Below are 24,811 nucleotides of genomic sequence, written 5' to 3' on the forward strand. Positions count from 1 at the left end.
GATCAGTTATGACACTGCAAACATCATGTGAATGCACAGATGTGGGTGGAGACAGCTACAGCAATTAAAATGTTAAATGAGTAAATGTAAGAATATTGTTACCTCAATATGGAGATTGTGTGCATAGTATTTGTGTGTGTGCCTCCCAGCTAGAGTCAAGACAATGAGCCTGGAACATTCTGTTGTTGTCACCCAATGGCAAATATGTTGTACACATGTTGGAGAAGTTCTTTAGCCAGTTCAGAGACTATTCTACCTTATAGATACATTGATTTATTATATGACAGCCTAGCAGTTCATCATGACATAGACCTTTGAATAAGTAAGCAAGAAGATTCGCATCATGCTCTTATTGATTTTGTGTCCATCCTTTGGACACAAAGACGCAGAGCTTGGACACAAAGGATGGACACGTTGAAGTGAGTTCATTGATTCAATGTTTAAACACATCAGCCTCCGCAAAGTAGTTCAAGTATCGCTGTGTTCTCCCCCATTTGATGGGGATGTACCACAGATAATGGAGAATTTGAGGCTTGGATCCATTGTTGGGGGTATTTTTTGTATAGAAATGACACAAGAAAGTGGCTAGTGACCCTTTTTTATTCTTAGACTCAGTTGAGTCCTTTCAGGTGGTCTACAAGGTCACAGGTCTCTGAACCCATCACACATCAGAACATTTTTTGCCATATTTAATACATCACTAGTGGGACAGGCTCTGTGTGTGCTGAATTTCAGTTAATCCCCTGCATTTCTCAAAACAAGAGCATTCAAAACATCTTACGTTTTAGTGGTTTTCCCCTCATGGAGGTACTTTTAAAGTGTATCCAGTTCAAATTGCATGGCAGACAGATACTTTAATTTATAGATCTAAAAAAATCTAAAAATGTGTTTGACATGTCTATTTCATTCTGAGTTACCATAAGAATTTTCTGAATTAATACATTTTGCTCAAGGTCAGTATTAGATTAGATCGCAAATCACATGAAGTCTCAGCTAACAATCAATTTAAAATTTGCATCAGAAAGAAATTGTTGTTCTGCTGACGGGATGTGTTTGGTCATTTACTTCATAATAACTGTAGTTCCTCTGGCTACATCCCTGTAGTTCCTCTAACCAATAAAACAACATACAATGTTCTCTCTAATCCTGGCACGTATCAGTACCTGTGCTCTGTATTCATTCAACAAGAGCCATGAGCTGTTTTGATGCCAGCTATGCTCTCACATTTATTTGTTTGCTCCTCTAAACTTTCTGTTTGGGAAATTATGTTTTACCTCATTACCCACGATTAATAGCATACAGTGGAATGTGATAACATTTCATTGCAATTTTACTTTTGGTTTTGACATTTCTAAAGAATAAGCTGATTTTGTGTTTGGGAAATTTTAAAGCTTTCAGTCAGAGTTTAGCACCGCAGTTTTTAAACATTTCCTCTGTACTACAGGCATTTCCTTTCCTTTGATGTTTTCCTTTTTCATTCAGAGTAGATCATTTGTGTTGGTATGTAAAGGGACTTTAAATTCCATGTACAATGAAACCTGGAAATAGGGTAATCTGAAGATCAAGGATAAAAAAACAAACAAAAAACCCTTGTTGATCAGCACAAGTTTGCTGCCTCTCATCTCAACTGACTGATGTAACTCCTCCCCCTATGATGGGAATGTTAAAATGTGAGCATTGCCTTTAGCCCTTGGATACTTTCTACAGAAATTGAAATTATCTGTAAGATTTACAAAAGCCAAATGAAATTGGAATTGAATTTTCTTTTGCACACGAATGTGTGTGTTTTTGTATGTTTACATAGTTGTCCTGGATTTTAGCAGTTCTTCAGGATATTAGCCCAAAGAAGAAGTGGGCAGTTTCCACAAGGGCTTTGGGTTTGTGAACAGTATTTCCAAGGCCAGTGATAAATGGACCTTGTTTGGTGTAACTTTCCCTAACAGCAACGGTATCAATTTGCTCTGAAGCACACAGCTGCTTTTGAGTGAACTGTATTGAACCAAGGCCAGGGAGCATTAATGTGATGAGAGCCCTTTGTGAAGATCAAGAGGATGATTTGAGGAACTGTGACAAACCCTGCTGCAGATGCAGTTGAGCTTATAGGATTTATTTATTTATTTACCTTTTTTTTGTCTCAAAATCCTATCTTCTTTATGTTGTTGACATAAGACAACTTTTTATTTGAACAGTTCACTTTTTCTCTTTGTCTGCCTTTTCATTTGAAATTCTATAAATTGATGCACACACACTCGAGTGTGACGACACTGAGAACACCACCTCCACAGACCACCATTTCCTGTTTGCTCTAGTACAATTTCTGGTCAAGATTCTTATCAAGTGTCAGCTATATCCATCTACACCAAATTTAATTCTGTCAAAATTATGTGTGCCACCCCGAGTGTGTGACATTTTACTGTGCATTTTCAACCCCTCAGTGCCACATTTTTTATATAAAATACTCAGTGACAGTGTTAAACTGGGCATGTGATGATTGTTCTCAACAGGAGCTTTGCCATGAACATGATCACTGAATCATGTAGAGAGGGAGAGAGCCATTTTCTGGGCTTCTGTGGTGAAGCACTGGCTCATACTTTCTCATACTCATACAAACGTTTTAGACTTGATAGTTCCTTTCTTTTTACATCCAGCTGGTAGACCACTGGTAGACATTGTTTTATGGGTCTTTCAATAGCACTGTGAGCAACTCCCCCACAAGTCAGCAGTTTAACAGGCTAACTGACACAGCTAATAGACTTAAAATTCATTGTAAATGCTTTAATGGGACACAGAAATGAACTTTTATGTCTGTGCCGTTGCAGAGTTTAATCATCTTGGCTGGCCCATATTGTGTGGTCAAAGTCTAAAGTAAGTGTATACCTGTCCAACTGTTTACTCACACCTCCAGCACTTCTCTACTTCTGCAGGAGAAACCTGTCTGTCGTATTTCATGTGACCAAAGGTGTGGCTGGGTGCCTCTATTCTCCCCTCCCCCACTGCAGCCCTGTCCAATCCCTGCCACAGTAGACCTCACCTGAAAAGATTTGCATTTACAGCCACAGCTCATTGCTGATTGGCCAGGTGAAAGCACCCTGCCTCAGGGCTCCCTTACCAATGGCGACTGTGCTCCGTGACTCATAGGGAGAGGACAAGTTGCTTCACTACACTTCTCCTTTTTCTGTTTCAAACAGCAGCCATTGTGTTGTCTTTTTTTCCCTCCACTCTTCAGTTTTGTTTTGTCACTGTGAGAAACAAGTATTTGGCTGGCCGGTGGTCTACACCTTCAGACAGCTTTGCCCCCCCTCCCCTTTTTTTTATGGACCTTGGATTATTCCCAGTTTCGTCTTTTGTTGTCTATTTTCTTCTTGATTTCTATTGGTGACGAAGATCGACACTTATTTCGTTACTATTATGGACCTTAGCGCCCAAATCCTGTGTCTTTAAGGTGAGTGATGATGAGGTTTCTTCCTCTTCTTCAAATTTTAGCGCAATATAAGTATTTTTTTGGGACTGGTAACAGACAGGACAGGACAGACAGGTTGGTAGGTAGGTCAGGATAATGTGCACCTTTGGATCAATTGTAGCGCTTTCATTAGCGCTCTTGACATATTGAGTTTCTCTTAAGGGAGCTTAAATCTGTCATACAAGTTGATGTTTGCGTATGTGTCTTCTTCTCAAGTTAACTTCTCCGAACTCAACTGTTCATCTAATACTTTTCAAATAAATCATCAGCAGTATTCTGATTAATATGATGAAAAACATTTTCCTTCAACTCTGAGACATTTCTTGACACCTTGTCAGATCAAAAAATAGGTTTGAGCTCTTGCCATTTCCAAATTTAATAATGTAGTTCCATAATCACATTTGTCTGCTTGCTATTTTATTCCAATATTGACTTTTTGCCTTATATGGTGTTTTGAAGCAAGGGCGGGAACAGTGTTTTGCAAGCTCCAAGACCAAGCCCGCATGTATTTCTGCTGCTGTAGTAATCAGTAAATAAACATGTTGGTTTGGCTCTATGATAACTTTTCAGACTTGTAGTCTTGTAATGTTAAGGTCCAGATTGCCTTTAGTTCAGTTTAAAGGGAAGTTTAAATATTTCCTCTTTTACGCTTTTATTAGCAGACCTTTTCTAACGTCTTTTTTTTCCTCAATCAACCAGTTTAATGACTCTTGTCTCTACTGTTGAGAATGTGTTTCTAAAAGTTGCTCAGTGCAGTAGAGATAAATGCACGCTTCCTGTTTCACCAGAAATCTACCCAGAACTGTGTGGGCCACAGAAAAAATGTGCACATACTACTTGTCAGAATAAACAACATTATCATTTCAGCAACATCCACATTTCTCACCCACTTTCTAGTGAATCTGTCTTCAAATACTGCTACATTATACACCGCGCAGCTTTGTAGATATCTTAGGAAAATCCTGGACTAGTGCAGGCCTCACATTTTCATCCAACTTTGGTCAGACTTTTTTATTCAGTTATATGCAAAATACCTACGCCTGCATTTGTTTCATCTGTTTGGCATTCAGAATTGATTTTGTTGATGTAATGCCTGATGTAATTTTCACTTGGGGCCCAAGACGGGCAAGAACTGAGAACAGATTATTTCAGAGAAACCAGATAGATAACTCTCCAGTAAACTAGATCAGTTACTGAACTATTATTAGGTGGGGATCAATTGGCCTTGGGCTCGAAGAGCGAATTCATTGTCTTTTTTTATTTGTATTGAATACCTGTTTTAGCATCAGCACATGACTTGATGCTAAAGTGAAAGACCCTTTTGTACTCAGCACACGAGTTTATGTTTGGCCTTACTTTGACATGACACTTTATGCCCACCCTGATTTGGATTGTAAATGAAGCCCTCGGGCCCTAGAGGATAAAGTCATACTGTTGTGCCTGTTTAGTTAGGTCCTGTACACGTCTCATTCGGAGCACACAGAAGTTGATGAAGAGAAGGAGGGTTGTTGGGGAGGGGTGGACAGTAGTCTCAGGTTGGCTCCTCTTTCAATACAAAGTCAACAAGTCTTAGCCTGTAATTAGATCATTAAGCTTGGGTAAGATGACGGAGGCGTTGCAATGGTGAGGAATAGGAGTTGAGGAGGAGCTCAATACTACAGCCGCAGCATGTCAACATGTATAATTGTTAAGTATGTAAGATGGATAATTTATTCAGTGTCATACCTCATGAGACGAAACTCAGAAGCAACAATGTATGGTTAGTTACAAACTTGTCTTTATGGCTTGAGTAGAATAAACATAGTCAACTTGAGGTTCATATGGTCGTGTACAAACTGTTGACTAGCTCAAGAAAAAGGATCAGAAACCTTTCTCTTTGTACATGTCACGTCTGTTGGCAGCAACACAATAAATATTGTGCATTTCTGTCAACTTATCAGTGTACTGACGCAAAGTCAGTTGCAACAACCTATGCCGTTCAATATATTAATTCTTTTTTCTTTTCTATTTTTTACAGATTAATGTGAACAAATTTACTTGAGGTGTCAGTTTAACCATTGATCGCCCCTGACTAATTGACAGCTTTATTGAGGGGATGCAGAAAAACTGTTGACTCTGTGTGAATAAACTGATAAACATCTTGGTTACCCATGGTTGTTATCTTTTATTAAGCCTGGCTGGAAAATTCAAATATAAAAAAGCAGAGTCAGAGCTCCTGTCCTGCCTTGACGGTTTTCTTGACTATTGCGTATTACTCAAGGATGGCTTTGCATCACGTTTCTGTGCCAGTTTCTCCATGTCTTCTTAATTTTCTCTGCATTCTCTTTTCTGAAGTGGGTGGAGCCTTAAAGGTCAGAGAAGTTAGCTTGCGATGCTAAATCAGAGGTGCTGTGACCAGCTAGGAAAATCTGGGCGGTGAAAGTTAATATGTAACACTCTCCCCTCTTAACGGTTACTGTCACACTGCATTGTATCTCGAGGGGATCCAAGACATAGCTACAGTCAGCAGGTCAGAGCTCCATGTGAATACGTGTCCGTGTTCTGTAGTTACACTGAGGAAACCCTCCCTTGATAAATAATGTGAAATAGATTGAGCAACTGTCTCTAATGTTGCAATTGTTTCATACTCAGAGCGTGCCGCGACTGGCAACCTGTTTCTCTTAAGTACACATCGAACCCGTGCTGTGATCATCACATGAACCAAAAAGATAGTGTGACTCTGTCTCAACCCAGACAACATTCATTTTAGCCCCTAAGAAGTATCTTGAAACTCAAGTTTCTTCTTGAGTTTTTGTCTTAAGACCTATTTCCTGAGAACTGTAAGTGGTGTAATGCTGGGGCTTTCAGTCATTGTAAAACCTGTTTCTACTTCTTGATAGCTTCGGCTGATTCTCATCACGGACTTTTATATTGGAAGTGCCAGTACTTTGCTGCTTTTACTATACTCTGCATCTGCACAATTCCACATCCCTTAAATTTCTTGTGAAATAAATTTTTTTTTTTCACATGACCCAACAGCTTTAGAGAAGCTTGCCCAAGATGTGATCATCCAGCCCGTACCTGTTATTGCACTTTTTTGAGAGAGAGATTTCATAACACACAGGATGGTCATGTGTTCACAAACAGAAAGACAGAAGAAAAGTGTGTATGTTTGAGAAGTGTGTGAGAGAGAGAGAGAGAGAGAGAGAGAGACTTAATGTGTGGTATATCAGGTCACACCTTTTGATAACGCTCCTCGTTATGCAACATGCCATTTTGCTCAGGGCACAGATTCTCTCTCCTGTTGATATGGTAGCAAATAGCTTTCCTTATCAAATATTCAATACTGTGTATTATGTTCAGTGGTGCAAAGTAACCAAACACCTTTCTCCATCTACTTTGCCTAGATACAATTTTATGTACTTTTCCAATATATATGCAGTCAATGCTGCTCTTTAACTAAACCCACTTCATTATAGAGGAAAATATTGGCTGTATAAATATATAAATATTCACCTGACTTGGTATTTGATAGCTGCAGTTGTGTGCTGTTGGTAAGCTACAGCTACAAACAATAACCTAATAACATAACACAACAGCATTAAAAAGGTATGCTCTGCTCCGAAATGAGACCATGAGGCATGCATGATATTTACCTGTTCTAAAGTTTATTTTTACAATGTTTTTATGTTTTTACATAAATAAAGCATCTGAGTATGACTTCCACCATTGATCATGCTGATTGAGCATGCTGACAGACTTACAAATAACAGTGGATACATACTGCTTCCCATAGATATCTAAATAAAAAATGTCAGTGAAATATGCTTATCATGATTCATTGTACTGACCACCCTATTGAGGCTGCAGTTACATTTATGTTACAGTTTCAGAATTTTCTATAGTGAACTATTTTACCTTGCAAATGTAGATAATTCATGTGTCCTAAAACTTCATCTGTCATAGAAGCGTCTCATGGAGCTTGTGTGGGTGGAGGTAGATTTGAGGTGTGACTGTACTTTGTTCCAGATAAAAGCAGTTTGCAGTCTCATAAGAATTTCCATTATCTGCTTCTGTTGAGCTCTGCCTGCATTTTGAAGTATCACCACCTGTGACTGAATTTGTAATGCTGGAATATGATAAATGCTCAACTTTCCCTCACAGCCAGTTGACATCTGTAAACTGTGAGTACTATATAATGCAGTGACCTGAAAACATTCAGAGGGTAATGTTTTTCCTTTCCAATCATGTGGGTTCCTCCCTGCATGAGGGTTCCATCATGAACAAACTAGGCCCTCGACTGTGAGATGGATGTGAACGTAAAACTGACATCTTCCATGAAATAAGTCTGAGCTGCTGACTCTTGCCAATTCCTTCGCACTCCCTCATGCTAATTTAAACATCATTTTGGCTTTAATGCAGTATCGCTTGGTACAAAGAGGCATTCTGACCCAGGCACAGAGGGAAATTGATTTCCCACATGGTTTTTGGAGGCTTTGGTCCCAGACACCCAGCTGCAGTGGTGTCTGTGTCTGGAGGCTTCAGTAGCAGGCTGTCGTATGGAAAACTGGCCATGCCCATAATGACTCCAGGATTCAAATAATATGCTGAACTCCTTTGTCAGTGGAAAGGCCTTTGTTGTGTGGGCCAGAAAGTTTCTTTATCTCTCCAGTTATTTATTTTTGTCTTAAAACTTCTGCTGTTTTTCTTTTGATGCTTTGCTTTTGTGTTATTCTAGCATCACTTTTTGTCCTTTTATCGCCTTCTCTTATTGTGTTTTGGAAATGTGTAAAATTGATCTTTTTATATTTGTCAGGATGATGGTCCCCTTTTTTGGGTGGAAATTTGTCATTAAATGTGGCCTTGTGACTTTTATTAGCTGAATTGCTGGTTTAACAGATGAACAACACAAAACACCTCACCCTAACCTCAACTTAATTTTTACTCTAACTGTTGCTGAATTACATATAATTGCACACAAGTGCTCACAAAACTGCAACTTGTCATTTAGTATTTGCTAAACAACAAACCTCAGAGCTTCAGGTGTGCGTGAAGGTAGATTTTGTTACCCTTCAACAGAATCAGGATGGATGTATCCTTTTGTTGCTTTTTATGCTAATATAAACTAAATGTCACCTGGCTCTAGAAAAATGGTTACCACAAAGAGACGATGATCTTTTCATCTAACGCTATGTAAGAACACAAATGAGTATATCTTTGAAAAATGCTTTATCCATATCAAAACAAAACATCATGTCACGACTGTTAAAGTCTGACTACATATTTCTGGGGCTATTTGCGGCATTTTTGTGCGTTCATATTTGTAATTTAGTGTGGCTGTGAAATTCAGTTTGTCAGTGAGTCACAATGTCCTTGCTTGTATAAAAATGTGCATTTTATTTGGTTTAATGTCTACTGACTTTTATCCTGGCAAGCCTGATCTGGGTATTTACCTAAATATAAAAGGATTAGAAATGTGATGCTCAGCATTGTGAAAGATGAAATTAACTTACTGGACACGGCAGATCAACTTTATTGTCGAATCAGCGGGATGTGCTTACATGCATCTTTTTAATTGGCCTTTGAGTATGTAGAGGAGGTTGCACTCCCCTGTGGGGAAAAGTGGGTGGTTCCACTCAACTCCAGCAGTTTGCCTCACTGAGAGAGACTCTCTGTCTGTCTGTCTTGGTCTTCTTCATGTGTCCTCACTAACATGCTGGTCTTTTGCTGAGCTCAATCAGGCCCACCTGCTCGCTTCTTCTTTTACCACAGAGCCTGCTTTACAAGCCCTCTCCCTCTGCTTGTTCCTAGGCAACAGCCACTCCTTGTTTACTTTTGCGTTTTTGCATTGTGATTCTCGTCAGAACAACATAAAACCAGCCCCCCCGGGAGACTGATTGCCAGTTCTCTTTATTCAAAGCAGTGCCAAGGCAAAGGTTACTCTACCATGCATGTACGTACATTCATGACAGAGCAACAGATTTCAAACCATTTTTCTTTGAACTCACACACTCATCGTCTCCCATGTAAGTATGGGAGGTCTTTAATGTGGTTCAACAATACAAGGTGTTATTATTTTCTTAAATAACCAGAGAGAGCACTAGGTAGTTTTTTGTCGTCATCGCCTACACTTCTGCTGCAACTTCGCACTATCTCTCTATCATAAACAAGTATATATCATAAAGCCTCCTCAAATATTGACCAGACTGGACAGACTGCCCCTTTTGCTTCCTGTACAGGTCCAACACTTCTAATAGGTAAAAATAATGTTTGCTTTATGCTATCAGCAGCTGGAATATATGAGTTTAATATGTTTCTATTAGCACAGAAAGCCTAGTTTTTTAATTATTAGTGTTACAGTCATTGTTCAAGTAATGTCGTAATACCTAAAACATGCAGTTTAAACATTTCATGACTTAATGACTTGTAGCCTAGGCGTGCAAGTTTAGTCATAGCATAGCATAACAGATTTTCCCTTAACCCCATTTGGAGTATTCACCTGACGTCACAAAATGCAATGACTCTGCACTTCTGTCCTGAGATCCAGACGCCAGGCACAAGTAAACTGGCTTCAAGATTAGATAGAGACATTGGCCAGTGATACTTAACACCACAATGACCCAGTATCCAATTGTGTGAAATCAGATAAGCTCTCTTGAAGGGGCTAAGCTTTCTCTCTGTGAGTGGTCCTGTCTGTGGGGCTTTGCCGGGATGATCAGATGAAACAACTGATTAAGTTGTTATTAGCTGTTAAACCAAGGGTTGATCTGCAGAAATCTTGAAAACAGCTTTGCTAAAGCTGCAAATTAGCACATTTCATGGTAGTTTTAACCTCTTCAGCTGTGAAAATATTAGCAAATGAAAAATATTGGACTGTTCCTTTAAGAGAGGCTCATCCAATCCCTAAGTGTATGACCAGCCAGAGAAATATGAGATAATTTCATCTCAGTTTGATTCCATTCCCTATCTAGGCGTGTTGTCTGTTCATATTGCTGCATGCCTGTCTATGGGTGGACACATCAGCCTGCTTGTGTCCAGACCTGTTTGGTATGCATTCTACTCTGCAACAGCTGGGTCCCCTGTTCCCAGCTCTGACTTACACTGCAATGTCAGAGCGCTATCTGAACATGAACCAAGTAGTATGCTGGAAGGTTCTAAAGGGAAGTATCTTGGCAAAGTTCATACAGTACATAAGCTCTGAATGGAATTTCTCTCTCAGTTAGACCAAGTGTTAGCTGCTGTCAGCAGTAAAATTGGCATGGTGGTTTACAGTAATGCTCAATCAGGAATGTGGTCTTTCACCTTGTTTTTATTTAAGCTTGGTCAACATTAGCTGTGGGTACGTTTCTGAGTATGATGTCTTCTCTTGTTGTTGCCAATATACCTGTGCTGTGACATGTTAGAATCGGTATGAATGTAAACACAACTGAGATGGGTGTGTACAATGTGCAGCACAGCAGTGATGTTTCCAGAAACAATTCAGAAAGTTTTAAGATTCACACACGTAAGATTTGGATTTGGTCATGATGTTTTTAGACAAGAGTTTGGGTCCAATTTTTTTGTTGTGTTATTTTATAGTTTCCTCCCCATATTTCTGTTCTGTTTTAAGCTTGGTTACTGTAACAAAAAAAGAGAGAATTTAGCTTTTCCAGTTTAGTCATGCATCAAATTACTTGCACACAGCAGCCGAAACAACAGCAGACTCAGGATGAAGCATTTCAAATATGTCTGCAATAAAGGATTCAGCAGGGCTGTTACCGGCAAGACACATGCACGGACTTATCTTTCATTTTCTTATAATCATTGTGATTTTGAGTTTGAAGCAATAAATAAAACAATAAATTGTGAACATGAGAGAGGATATAATAAGCAATAATGAAAGCTATTATCAGTCACATTCATAGTACAGATCCCATCAAACATCCTGTAAAGATATAACAGAATGATATTGTAAATGACAACGAACAGTGCAGTAAGCTTTTTTACCTTTCTGAGCTGGTTTGATTAGGGTTTAGTTTATTTAGAAGAAAGGGTTAGGGTAGTTCAAATTGAACAGTGGTACCTGTAATAAGAGTCTGCAGAACCTACAGTCACCTGAACACTTATCATTACTGACTGAACACGTTTAGTGGAGAACTGTCTATTTGGAACAAGGTTTTCTCATAGGAAAAAAGGTTGTGGGAAATTTTAACTCTGTTACTCACACATATAACACTGCAGTGGCTACATCCTGTGTAGACCAAAGTTGACTTATCTGCAGAGCTGACAAACCCACAAATAAAGTGAATAGCAATGTCCGATGCTGAAAAGACAGACTTGCTTTAAAATGATGATGAATTTTATTTTAGATCCAGATCTGGTTTGTTAAAATACCTGGATTTGTTGCGAAAAGTAGATATTTTGTTTGACCTTTTATTTTTTTATTTGAAAAGAGGAATATAGAAAATATTAAGATGGCAACATCATCACCTCCTCTGGCTGTTTCTTTTAGAGTTTAATATGTCAAACATTACTCGCACTAAATATAAATAAAGTGGAAGATAAGACTAAAAACTGGTTTGAACAGCACTGCTGTTTTGGGATTATGCTGCCTTGAGTCGTAAATCTTTACAAACATGACATTTTCCCTTCCACCAATGCACCTTGCCAGACCAGAGTCACCCTTCATCTTACTGACATTGTCCAGATGCTTTAATTAAATCTTTCAGGCTTTTGTGCATCAGAACAGCACACTGCAGATCTAACTGTGATGTTTGAGGTAGCAAATGACTTCTAAAACTTTACTGCAATTTCCTGTCCTGTTTTCACAACTTTAATGCTCTTCCTATCTGTGACATGTGCCCTGTTGTAACACAATAGAAATCAGCAGCTAGGCCTACTTTTCATCCATCTGTTAAATTAGGCAATGTGTGTAGATTTGGAAAGCTGGAAAAACTGCCATCAACTTGTATGGATATATTTTAAAGGCTTATGAGTTACTTGTATCAAACGATGGGTTTAACGTAGTTCATGTGGGCTTGTATACACTTTAGGGTTAGTTACTTAGTTATCAGTTTTTCTCAGCAGCTCATTGAACGCAAAGGAAAGTCAGCACAACTGGAACAGACTGATATAATTTTCTCGTACTCTGACTTATAAGTGAACACTGTGAGAGGAACTTCGTAAGAGTGTATTCTGAGAATTTGGGGCCAAGCTGAGGATGTGTGTGCGTATGTGTGCGTGGTGGTGTGTTTGAACATCTTGTGTCAGCTTCGTGCGGGAAGAGGTGTTTGCAAGTTGGGATTTTGGCCTTGCTGTGCTGATTCTAAATTGACTGCATCATCAATCTGAGTGCAGTGGGCTAAAAATGTAGTCCTGTCAGTCTACTAGGTAGGTAATTATGGCGGTCCGAGTTCTGATGCTCTGATGTTGAGTTTTACATGCAAAACATTTTTTCTGATGAGTCCACAAAGTGAAACACTGTAGAATATTTATGTTTTGTCATTTTTTTTGGCTGATGTCATTGTGATATTTCTAGGTACTATATTAAAACATGAAATGAACGCTGTCTGTGAGAGTCACATCGATGAGAGTAATAGCATGTTGTTTGAGAAGGAAGGAGGGGGAGTTGAGAACTTTCCGCTCTTACACAGAGGAAGACATTTTCTCTGAGTGTGGTTTAACAGACAGGAAGCAGCAGAGCCCACTGCTCAGTGATGCTGTGCCTATGACTGCAAGATTCACAGGTCGTTTTGTGGTGTTTTTTTCTTTTCAATCCAGTTTAAAACATGTCACTGCAATTTCTCGCTGTCATTACTTCCCTCTCAAGCCCCAAACAAGAAAGTCCAGTACATTGTGAATAAGGGCATGTTAAAACAGTATATATAGACAGAGCAGCATTACAGATATGTCACTTTTATGTATTTCAGTGAAAACTGAGCATAAAAGAAGTGGAGTTTGGTCAATGAGGACGTTTCTCACCATCATCCTCTGGGGACATTACTACTCTTTGATCCCAGCTATCTACACCATATTATCCTACTAAAACTGCTGGCTAAACTTCCAAGTTAATGCTGGTAATTGTTCAAAAATGCCAAAATGCTCTGTCTAATAAAGTGTTAGTTGGCAAAACTAACAGCTGTCACAGGAAGGCATGGGTCCTTCTTCCACAGCCCGAAGCCTGAATGGAAAAGTACAAGGTTTGCAGGAGATGAGATTAAATTCCATTCTCTTTTTGAAAGCCTGTGCTTGAGGTGACGTTTCTTTTTCTTTTCCTTTTTTTTTTTCAGTCTTGACTTGGCCCTGGCACGGCAGAGCCAAATGCCTAGTGTAAAAAGGACACAGTTAGGGCTGGCTTGGATGCACTGCCCTTGTCTGCACTTCTGATGCTTTGTGTTTTTGCAGCTGCGTGCTGTTAAGCAGTGTCTGTGTACCCTTCAATGCCTCTTTCTGCCATTTTATCCCCACATGCATGGTATAGCTTCAGGATTGCGCTGAAAGCAGTCCTTTATCCACTTCGATAAAGTTGAGTTGGAGTTTGAAACATGGTGAGACATGCTTTATTGTGCAACACCTGCTGGTGAATAAAATCTAAGATGCCCAGAAAATACTGTATACAAAACAGCTTTCACGGTGCTGACTGTGCAGCAGTGAAAACCATCTCTGTGGCATTTTGTCTGGCGGTAATGCAACTCCGAAAGAGCTGTCTCTCGTCGAATCAGCAAACAAAATGGCCTTCTCTACTGTTGTAATTCAGTCAGCACTGCCAACGAATTTTTTTGGCCATCGAAATGCAGGATGTACAGAGTGAGAGGCTGTTGCATACTTTTTCTTCGTTTGATCAAAGCCATGGTTTTTACTCAGCTGAAGCCAGTGTGTTAGAGCAGCTTTCCACTAAACGTGCTAACATGCTGCTGCTTGGTTTAAAGACATCTGGGTAAAACAAGCTGAAATGGAGCTGCTGTCCAGAAATTGTGACCAGGATGCTGTGATGCTTACGTGGGCTATCACAGGGTTTCAGGAATGAGCTCGAGCCTTATATCACTGAGTCATTTCCTTTACAGGAACCAGGAGGATCCTGCAAAAACAGCATGTCTCTGGTGACAACCATTCAATAACATGGCAGTGGTAAGCCCACACATTTTCTGCCATCTTGGTCAGTGTTTCCTTGCACAGCTGAACTGGAAAAAAAACATAAAACTTTTTAGGTCTCGTGTAAACTTAATATGTCTTACTGGTGGTACTGAACTTTTTTCCCCGTCCGTACTGTATGGTGAAGGAGAAAATCTGCTTCGGTTAGTTTAAAAACCTTTGCAGGTTTAAAAAGACAGATTTTTGTTAATACAGTCATTTCTGCACCATCCATAAATTTGAGAGGTAATACATCTAAATACCAAGAATGCCAATCTCTTTGACACCAGCCATCTTTAAATCCTGTGCTCCTGAATCACAACCCTCCCAGTTCATTGCTAAACAATAATTTCACCTGCAGGGATCTGAATATTTGTAACCTGATCTGAAAATGGCCAATAAGTAAAGTTTGCCATGGCCCTTGACTTGCATCAGTGTTTGCACTCACCACATGCAGGGTGAGTCATTGCATAGTCATTCAATTGGCTTAAATTACCTCCTTTCATGGTCAACAATGAGCTCAACTGAAGAGACTAAAGCGGGGGAAGTAGGGCCTTCTGGGAATGCTCCATTTGTTCATGAATCCTGACTCTAATTGGTTGTTATTGCGACTGGCAGTCACCGTGCTGTTGGGGTGGAGTAGACCAATGTTTTCTTCATACTCCTCCTCAGTCTGCTACACAGCAGGCTGCCGTATACAACAGGCAGTTGTAATTGCTCGAGGAGAGGAGATAAAAAGACATCATCATGGTCACATGACAAGGGTCTGTTTGGAGACATATGACCCCAGTAATCATTATCTTTACCAACAAATTTGACAGTCAAATAGTCCCTAAAGTCATTTTTAATGCCCCCTCCGTGTTTTTAGACTTGGGTGTTGGACTGTTGCTTGTTTTGATTGCTTCAACTTGGGAACTATGCTGGTTATTTTACATCATTTACTGACATTTATCAACCTTGACAAAAGTGAGAATAATTGGTGTCTGCTGCTGAACATATTGTCAAACATTAGGAACAGATGCCAAAGAGTCAGCAACAGTTTTGGCAAAAAAGTCTGATTTAGGGAGATAGAAGCTGTCATCCCACTCTTCCCCCATAGGTCTCATATTGAATTTCTTTTAGCCCATTTTTTGGGATTTAATTCCTCCAATTTTAGTGTCTCTACTGAGCAGATAATGTCAGTGTTTCATTTACTGCTTGTTCCGCTGCCCTCAACTGAAGAAAGAAAACACTTAATGACTTAATGGAGCTGTTATGCAGTGATATCTTTATTCAGTCATTATGTAATTGTTTCAACAGATTTTTTTCAATGTCATAGTTTTTGACAGTAGGCAGTAGTAGGAAGGGGGAGAGAAAGAAAGGGGGGAGGTATGTAGCACATGTGTTTGGATTTAAATACAGGGCATCGCAGTTACACATTTCGTGCTGTGGACCTCAGCAGGATGCCCCGCCTGGTAACCACACTAAAATAGTGAAGTCTGTGAAAAGAAGGCCCCACCCAGAACGAGTCACAGGCAGTCTATTTGCTCTGTGGACCATCATGCATTGACTGCCATCCCAGTAAAAAAACCTCCCTCTGCTGTTCTCCTCTTCTCCTCTTCATGACGTAGTAAGTGCAGTTACAACCCTTCCCCTGTGCTGGGACAAGGCAGCTGTTGTCATGTGCTTGGGGATAATGTGCAGACTGTGTCTGTGGCTGGGTCTGTTGTATACCTCTTTGCTGTTAACACCATGCCAACTGGGCCATCCTGATCAATGAGGCACTGACAGGAGGGGTATAGAGAATACACACATGCAAACACTGGCAGAGTATGATGCACTGTAGTATGAAGCAGACAGACCCATAAACCATGGGAAATGGGAATGAAGGCAATCAATCATTTTGATTTGGATGATCTGGTAACCTGTTAATTAAAATGCTGATTTGTACATTGTTTGCTCACAGTGTAGCCTGCAATCTTATAGGCATCAAATTTTCACACTAATGCCCTTACAGATGTAAATGTTGCACAAAGCTGACTGCCCAAAAGTGGAACTCAGATGCCCTGTTTTAGAGGATGCCTGCTGGTTTGTGATAGTATCTCCTCAGATCTAGGATTTTTCTTCATCCCAGATCTGAGGAGACTGTGCCTATTTGTGTTTTAATCAAGGGTCACAAAAGGCACATCAGGGCATCTGTTGCAAATCCACACGTGGGAAATTGCAATTGGATAAAAAGTGCAGGTCCACTACATTTTTCTATATTTGTCCTTACTTTGTGATATGATTTAAACATTTTCCTCCATTTGGAAGCACCATAGCTCATATCTCCTCTTTGCTGCTTGAGTCTGGTAATGTCTTACACACACTATTGTGCCAAGAGGACCAGCACCCTCCAGACAGATGGCAGCATTATCCAGGTTTGACATGTGTGGACACGGATGCTGCCCACCAGAGAGACAGCAAAGAGGAATGGAGTGGAGTCGGTCTCCCAAAGTGATGCTTTCCAGATCTGCCCACATGTTAATATTCTGTCTGGATGCTGAGCAGAAAGACTAAATTGCAGCATTTTTAGCCCCTGTGCTCATTTTCTATTACCTTGTTACCCCATTCTTCTAAATACCAGTTGGTCTGGAATGCAACCTTGTCAGTAACATAGGCATTTCAAAGCAAATACACCCCACCCTGCAATCCCACTGCTGAGAAAGGCAGGGATTGTGTGTGTGTGTGTGTGTGTGTGTGTGTGTGTGTGCGCACGTGTCGGAGGAGATGTACTAAACATTGCCATCTCTAATTTTTCTACTGCTCTCCAGCACTTTGGTCTGTGGAGAAGAAAGGATGGGGTTGATGTTGTACCCCTGGGGGTCTTTTGATCAGCCCCTCCCATCCTCTAGTCCCCAATCCTGCCCTGGGGTATTGGGTTGTTGGGACTAACCTCCACACACACAAACACAAACTAACAAACACACTACCTTTAGTTTCTCTGCTCACTGTCTGTGATGACAGTGACTTCCCTGAGGGGCGCCTCAGGGGGGCTTCCAGAGCATTATCAAACAAGAGATCTCTCACCGGTGACTGTGTGAGGTTCTGCATAGCAGGACTGTTTGTTCCTACTCTCTCTGCCCTAGTGGGTCCTCATGTGATCATAATATCCACCCTCCTTCACCACATGAGCGAGGGTGGTGTGCTGAGGGGTGTCTCACAGTCTGGGACAGACACTGCTATAAAATAGAGGCATTCTTGACCATGCACCTACAAGTTGTTGTGCTTGTATTGTGACAGCAGTTTTAAATTGATTGGTTTCAGAAAATTATTTAAATGACATGTCCCAAAAATAAAAGCCAAACATTTGTTGTTTCTTGCTTCTCAAATGTGAGGGTTTGTCTCGGCCTTACATTATAGTAAGTACCAAATGTCACACTTTTGGGAATATTTTTCAGAAAGTGGTGTAAAAATGTCAGTTTATCCAATACAGGGATGATGTTTTGTCATTATTTTCTTATGTTATAGTCTTAAGTGATTAATAATGTTAGTGTTATAGTGTTATAAATAGAATCTATACTGAGAGTGAGAGAGAGAGAGGGATATTTAAGTCCAAAATGAACAGACTTAAAAACTTTCAGAAATCATTCTAATGTTTTAACTAAAACATTTAGAGTGTGAGAAAATTTGATTTCCTATTTTTGCAGCAGTACAATCCCCAGTCCTTTTGAGGTTAGGGGTAGGGGTTGTCAGGCAAGGAAGTAGCCACTGATCTGATTCCTCTCTGAAACTTGTGGGTTTTATAGCATTTCACATCAGGACTAGATATAACCCAGAAATGTGTTTCCTGCCTGAAATCTCTGTAGTCTTGTTTTCATATGATTTCGTGCCTCACAAACACTTGCCATCCCATTCTACAGGTACTTCTTTTGGTACACTCGTTGCTCACACGTCTTGCTTGTCTCTGTGAGGCTAAATATAAATATTTTTTGAGTCCTTTGACAAACGAATTAGAGCAGGACAGAAGTAAGGCGGAGTTACAGAGGGAAGACAAACAAAAGCACTTAATTAAAATCTCGTATGTCTTCTGACCTTAGCCCCTGTCTCTCTTTCTGAATCTGCCAGGTGTAGATGCTCCAGGCGCAGCGGGACCCAGCCTCCGTGTCAGAGAGGGACGAGGCTGCTCCCACCTGTGCCCCAGCACCCTTCTGAAACTCTGCTCGTGGGCTTTCTCTCAGAGCACAAACCACCCAGGCTGGAGAGTAGGGAGAGGAGGACGACAGGGAAGCCATTTTGTGAGGTGAAGCTGAATCGCCCTGTGTGTAGAGAAGGACCCGCCGGTCACAGCCGGGATATTTTAGGCTGCTCCCTGCCCTCTGAACTCCACCGCCATGACGACAGCGGTGCAGTCCAATGAACTGGTGTTTGAATTTGCCAGCAATGGGATGGACGAAATCAATCAGGTATACAAGACAGTGAAGAACCTTCGACTGAAACATTATACATTTTCAAGCATTACTGGGTTTAAAATAATAGTCAATTTGTGATCAAATTATTTCATTGAATGACCTTTGAGCCAGGGTTTGAACATTTTACTTAGATGTGGCCATCTAAACTCAGATTTAGTTTAAGATAAACAAAACTTGTATAAACAGCACGACCACTGGGGGAGCAGCTGTGACTCAGTGCCTGTGATCCTTAAGTCTGAGAACTTGTAGGAGAACGCAGCAGACGGAGGGGAGGATGGAGTAGAGACGAGGGCTGGGAAGATGAGTGTGGGCTGTTGGGTGGAAATGGAAAGAAAAAACCTGTTGCAAAGTTCGGGTGTGTGGGAGGAAACAGGGCGGGGCTTAGCCGTGAATGTGTTTATGACACAAAGGTTACTCTGTGTGCAAACGATGTGAACCTGTGCCTATGTGTCTTTTCATTGCCTGGTCAGGTTTGCAGTTATCTCATCCCCACACCCGTGTCTGAATCCTGTGGAGCAGGCTTGATTGTAAGTGTGGATGTATGTGTGTTTATGTGTACCGGTGTTTGTACGTGTGTATCTAGACTGACTAGTTGTCATTGGATCCCTGAATAGCACGGGTTCAGGCCTAACCTGACAGACCAGTTACAAGGCTGTTTAAAAGGCTTGGGATAATTCCACTAAAAGGTCTTGCATTGTTCCAGGGCTACAGTTTTGTGCTTTGAGGCACCCACTTAGCCTGTTGAGCAAGCAGTATGCCCCAATTACCGAGCCCTGAAAATACTGCTAAAAAGAACAACACGCTAATGTCCTGCCACGGTGGCCATTTTGTCTCTCTGGGCAGTTATAAAAATGAATTTTGGCCACAATAAAGCTGTTGGAGCTGAGAGAAATGATACAGTAGGTTCTTTAATGATTACCCTTGCTATATTGGTTTTTAAGTCAATAAGTAGCTCCCTACGGTTTATCATGTATAGACTGCAGGTAGTTACTAAGCTTTAGCTTACTGCACAATTTCTGATCCATCTATAAATAGACAATTTATTTTCCTAATTTCAAATAAATCTAAACTCTTAAGTTTCTTCTGTTCAAGCCAAAAATGCAAATATATTTGACTTTTAGGTAAAGAAAAAAGAACATCTCTGGTTCTTTAGGGAACTATATATTTGAGACAGTTGTTTTTCTGAGGATATTTTAAATCCACAGACAGTTGCACTCCATTGTGGCTTGGCAGGTATAACAGAAGAGAATGGGTGTGGTATGAGTGGGTGGGTTGGGGGGTGCACAGATGCTGTTGCTTTCAAAGGCAGAATGGGGAACTCAAAAATGCAAATCAACCCGATGCTTATTTCTTCTGTTGTTTCCCTACAAGAAACGCAATTTTAGTCGACAAAGAAAACAAGCAGTTAAAAGCTTTATGATGTTAAGATGTTATTTGTCAGAATGTGTTTTATGCCTGGTGTCAGTTCTACCGAGAGTCCCAACTTTTCACGGTATTACACTCTCATCCAACAGTTTTTCCCATCCGTAGTTATTATTTTGACACACAACAGCACTCTTTTCAAAGTGCAAAACTCACACCTGGTTTACATGACAATACAAGTACAGTCTAAATGTGTTACCAGCTAAAACATGATCCAGCTAACTGCAAATAACAGTGGAGACAGGCTCACCAGACGTCTCCTGCTCTGTCAGCAATCTGTGAGGGACTGTGTGGGACTGTGTGGGATTGTGTGGGATTGTGTACGACTGTGTACGACTGTGTGGGACTGTATACGACTGTGTACGACTGTCTGGGACTGTATACGACTGTGTACGACTGTCTGGGACTGTATACGACTGTTGGACTGTGCGGGACTGTGCGGGACTGTGTACGACTGTTGGACTGTGTGGGACTGTGTTAGACTGTTGGATTGTGCGGGACTGTGTACGACTGTTGGATTGTGCGGGACTGTGTACGACTGTTGGATTGTGCGGGACTGTGCGGGACTGTGTACGACTGTTGGACTGTGCGGGACTGTGTACGACTGTTGGACTGTGTGGGACTGTGTTAGACTGTTGGATTGTGCGGGACTGTGTACGACTGTTGGACTGTGTGGGACTGTGTTAGACTGTTGGATTGTGCGGGACTGTGTACGACTGTTGGATTGTGCGGGACTGTGTACGACTGTTGGACTGTGTACGACTGTTGGACTGTGTGGGACTGTGTATGACTGTGTGGGACTGTATACGACTGTGTACGACTGTTGGACTGTGCGGGACTGTGTACGACTGTTGGACTGTGTATGACTGTTGGATTGTGTGGGACTGTGTACGACTGTGGGACTGTGTATGACTGTTGGATTGTGCGGGACTGTGTATGACTGTTGGACTGTGTGGGACTGTGTTAGACTGTTGGATTGTGCGGGACTGTGTATGACTGTTGGATTGTGCGGGACTGTGTACGACTGTTGGATTGTGTGGGACTGTGCGGGACTGTGTACGACTGTGTGTGCGTTTGATGGGAGGGGGGAAGGAGGTACTGATGTTTCAGGAGCTCAGCAGACCAACAGTCAAAATGCCACACATTTGACTCTAGTTCAAGGACTGCAAACATCATTTAAGTACAGACAAGGCGCTGCAGTAGCCTCCCGGTCTAGCTATCTGATAATATGTCTACCAAAGACTCCATTTAATGGGAAACATTCGGTGTATGTCAGTGAGACACTGATAGTGTCTGTAGTCAAAGCAAAACCCAGGGTTTTTATTAGCCCCAAGAGGCCTCATGGTTTTGTTGGCACAGTCTGTTTGTTGCTTATCTTTGCAGTTATGACATGTCTTGTGCAGCCATCGTGCTCTATACTTACCCTTGTGTACATTACACAGTTTGTATAGTGCACATGATCGACTAATGAACAGATTTAGCTGATTACTGTTGGTGCTGCATAAATTGGCTAAACATTGAACACCGTGTCCAAATAGCAAGCCGGGGTGTTAGTTTTCTGGTTAAAGTGTAGCTGAAATTGGGTGGAGCTGCCTCCATTGCATCCTCTTCTCAACCCCACGACTCAAGGCCTAGACACCTGGTATGCCACAAGCTCCAAACCAACAATGGACACTTGTGCAAAGAGACAGATACACCTTTATTCATGCCTGTCGTACTGCACTTTTTTGTCTCTTTCCCCTTTAATTACGTTTTCATTGTAGGAATGTGTTTGTTTGGTTTTCGTTTGAATTCACCTTCATTGTTTGTCCTGCTCAGTGATGTCCCCGAATCTGCCAAACATGTCCCTAAACAGAAAGCATGTTGCTGTCTAATAGTTTTTAACTGAGAATTTTATGCTGGAGTGTTTTGATGTTTTACAATCAGATCAGCAATCCACAAATTTATAAGCTAATCCTTGAGTAGCTCAAACACGTTCCATTCGTGTCCTGGCACTGACATGGTGTAAGAATATTTTGTTGTGTTTCGGTACAATGACAATAAAGCCCCTTCTTTGACATGAACTCTGCACATTTTTGAGGTGTAGTATGCTGCCATCTCCTGGTGGTCAGTCGACTCTCAGTGGTTTTCTAAAGCAGAATTAATGATTATGGTTTAAAACTTTCATTTAGTTGGATGATTTCTAAACGCCTCAACCTTTTAATGATGTGTGGTTTCATACAAATCAACCAGAACTAGAGGAACATTAAAACAGGTTTCGGTTGAGCACATGACCCACTTATTTTAAAGAAGTGAATCAGTCCTAACCCTCCCATTGACACGAACCACGTACCCAGTGCCGACCCTTGACATCATTTGTGTTGGGTCTGTTGTGCCTCTTAGTTGTTTCTCAATGGTTTAGACCAAACTCCCTCTGCTCCTTCCTGTATAAAGCTGTGCCATGCCTGAAATGAGACAGCAAGGTTAGAATTCCCAAAGCACATTTGGGACATGATGAAGAGGGTGCTTGCTTTCAGTTCATGATTGATCCATTAACATTCATGTGGACTTATATAATTCCTGAGCATAAGATTAACTTCTCAGGAGAAGTAGGCCAAATCAAACATCTGGTTCCTGTCTTCTTCAGCGGGCCCCTGTGGGAGCCTGCTACACCACAGAAATGAGCTCCCCTCCATGCTATGTGCCTCCATATTAGCTGAAATTGAGTGTGAATTTGCAATATTTTACAAGACAATAAAAATGAGAGACCGGGTCAGGCTATAACATTAATCTGAAGTCATGTGTGGTTTTTAAATTGCATTTGTAATGTGTAGTGGAAGAATTAATGGGGTTTTTATTGGATATACACATATGTGTTCCCAAAGACCATCTGTTCCCCATGTCCCTGCAGTAACTCTGGTGTAGCAACATTTTCATACCGGCCTCTATATGTGTGCGTGTGTGTGTTTGTCCTCTTTCCATTCAGCTGGATGACCCATCAGTATTCCCAGCTGTGATTGTTGAGCAGGTTCCTACAGCCGATCTGCTGCAGGTATATTCAGGCCTGGATTCAGATGAGGTGCCCAATGGCATCATGGTGGACACCACCCTCCATGTGGTGGAGGAGCCATCCATCTTGGTCGGAGGAGTGGACCTCTCAGGTCAAGATATTTTCCTTGGTTATGATTTTACGAGTTTACATTTTGTTCGCAACTGTTTACCAACATAAAGAAGACCATGGTCCAAATCTCACCGTTTCCAGGCTTTACATCACTGGCACCTGTTTATCTAGAGCATCTTAAGATCATCTGATCAGAGAAAACAGGCCCCCGGTCTGAAATTTCCAAAATATTTTTTTGAACTATAAGATATGAAATGTTCTATACAGTGTTAATTTTGACAGGCGAATGATCCAACATGTTTCAATCAATGAAATACCGTATTGGCTTTAGTCTGACAAACAACCTTTCCAGTGTTAAAGTCAGAATTTGTTATAGTCATTCCTTTCCATTTGTAGCTTCTTTTTAAGGAATTTCCATGAGCCATCATCTATTCACAATAGCTCTTTTATACTCATTTTTTCTTGATGGTATATGACGATTAATACTAATTTAGTATTTTGTGGTATAGAAAATACCACATTATAAAAAGTTTGTACCTCGAGGCATCTCGAGTCAATGAATTTGTTTTTGGTACACAGAAACAACAGTGTCAGGCGCAGAGGACAGCATGGAGACAAACGAAGCTGCAGCAGCTCTTCTTAATATGGAGTCTCCAAACAACATTTTGGATGAGAAACGTATGAGTAAGTCCATTTGCAAATTATTTCTGAGCTGTCCTCAACCTCTGATTCTGCATAACACATATCTGAGGCTTTAGACTCATTGTCTGCTGTCGATTTCTGTTTTACTTATTAATGTTTAGTTCACACTTATGGCAATCTGCTGGAGTCAGACCTGACATATGCCCCATTGAGGCCTGACCATATGGACAATGGTGCTCTTGACATGTCCCTAGACGAGGACACTTCATCCATGGACGAGATCCCACAAAAATGTCCCCTGAAGCCCCAAAAGAAAAACAAAGGTAGCATATATATTCCTCCTCTTCTTCCTCCCCCTAGAACATAAAAATGATCTAAAGCTTCAGTGCTGTAAATTATTGGATGATTGAACTGTCACCTTCCACTTCATAACACACTACTCCTCAATTTGAATCATAGTCCGGAAGCCGCGGGCGGTGCGTCCCTGCTCCCCGATCACCACCCCTAACCTGCCACTCAGGAAGAAGAGCAAAGAGGGCAAAGGTAAGCCCCACTAACTAGTCCGCTTCTCCATAATGAGCCAATAAAAATCAAGGTCTCTCTTCCCCTTGCGTACGTTCTGTTTCCTCCTGTGGAGTGTGCAAACAGCAGTCCTCAACCCCTGCAGTT

At 41.0% G+C, this 24,811-nt stretch overlaps 1 protein-coding gene across 4 annotated transcripts in view; it reads left to right on the forward strand.

Annotated features, from left to right (window-relative positions):
- Nucleotides 1-24,811, forward strand: part of elf1 (E74-like ETS transcription factor 1) — a 37,076-nt gene that overhangs the window by 6,689 nt on the left and 5,576 nt on the right. Inside the window, exons 1-8 of one of the 4 annotated variants that reach the window (XM_029511838.1) lie at nt 3,134-3,442; nt 14,482-14,545; nt 18,635-18,972; nt 19,449-19,505; nt 23,366-23,540; nt 24,080-24,184; nt 24,304-24,465; nt 24,602-24,685. In XM_029511838.1, coding sequence (XP_029367698.1) covers nt 18,901-18,972; nt 19,449-19,505; nt 23,366-23,540; nt 24,080-24,184; nt 24,304-24,465; nt 24,602-24,685 — 655 coding nt within the window. In that variant the 5' untranslated portion in view covers nt 3,134-3,442; nt 14,482-14,545; nt 18,635-18,900. Of the gene's footprint in view, nt 1-3,133; nt 3,443-14,481; nt 14,546-18,634; nt 18,973-19,448; nt 19,506-23,365; nt 23,541-24,079; nt 24,185-24,303; nt 24,466-24,601; nt 24,686-24,811 lie in introns of those variants that run through there. The other 3 variants (XM_029511837.1, XM_029511839.1, XM_029511840.1) reach the window with 3 other exon arrangements.

The sequence above is a fragment of the Echeneis naucrates genome, chromosome 10 (assembly GCF_900963305.1).
Source record: "Echeneis naucrates chromosome 10, fEcheNa1.1, whole genome shotgun sequence".
NCBI classification, from domain to species: domain Eukaryota; kingdom Metazoa; phylum Chordata; class Actinopteri; order Carangiformes; family Echeneidae; genus Echeneis; species Echeneis naucrates.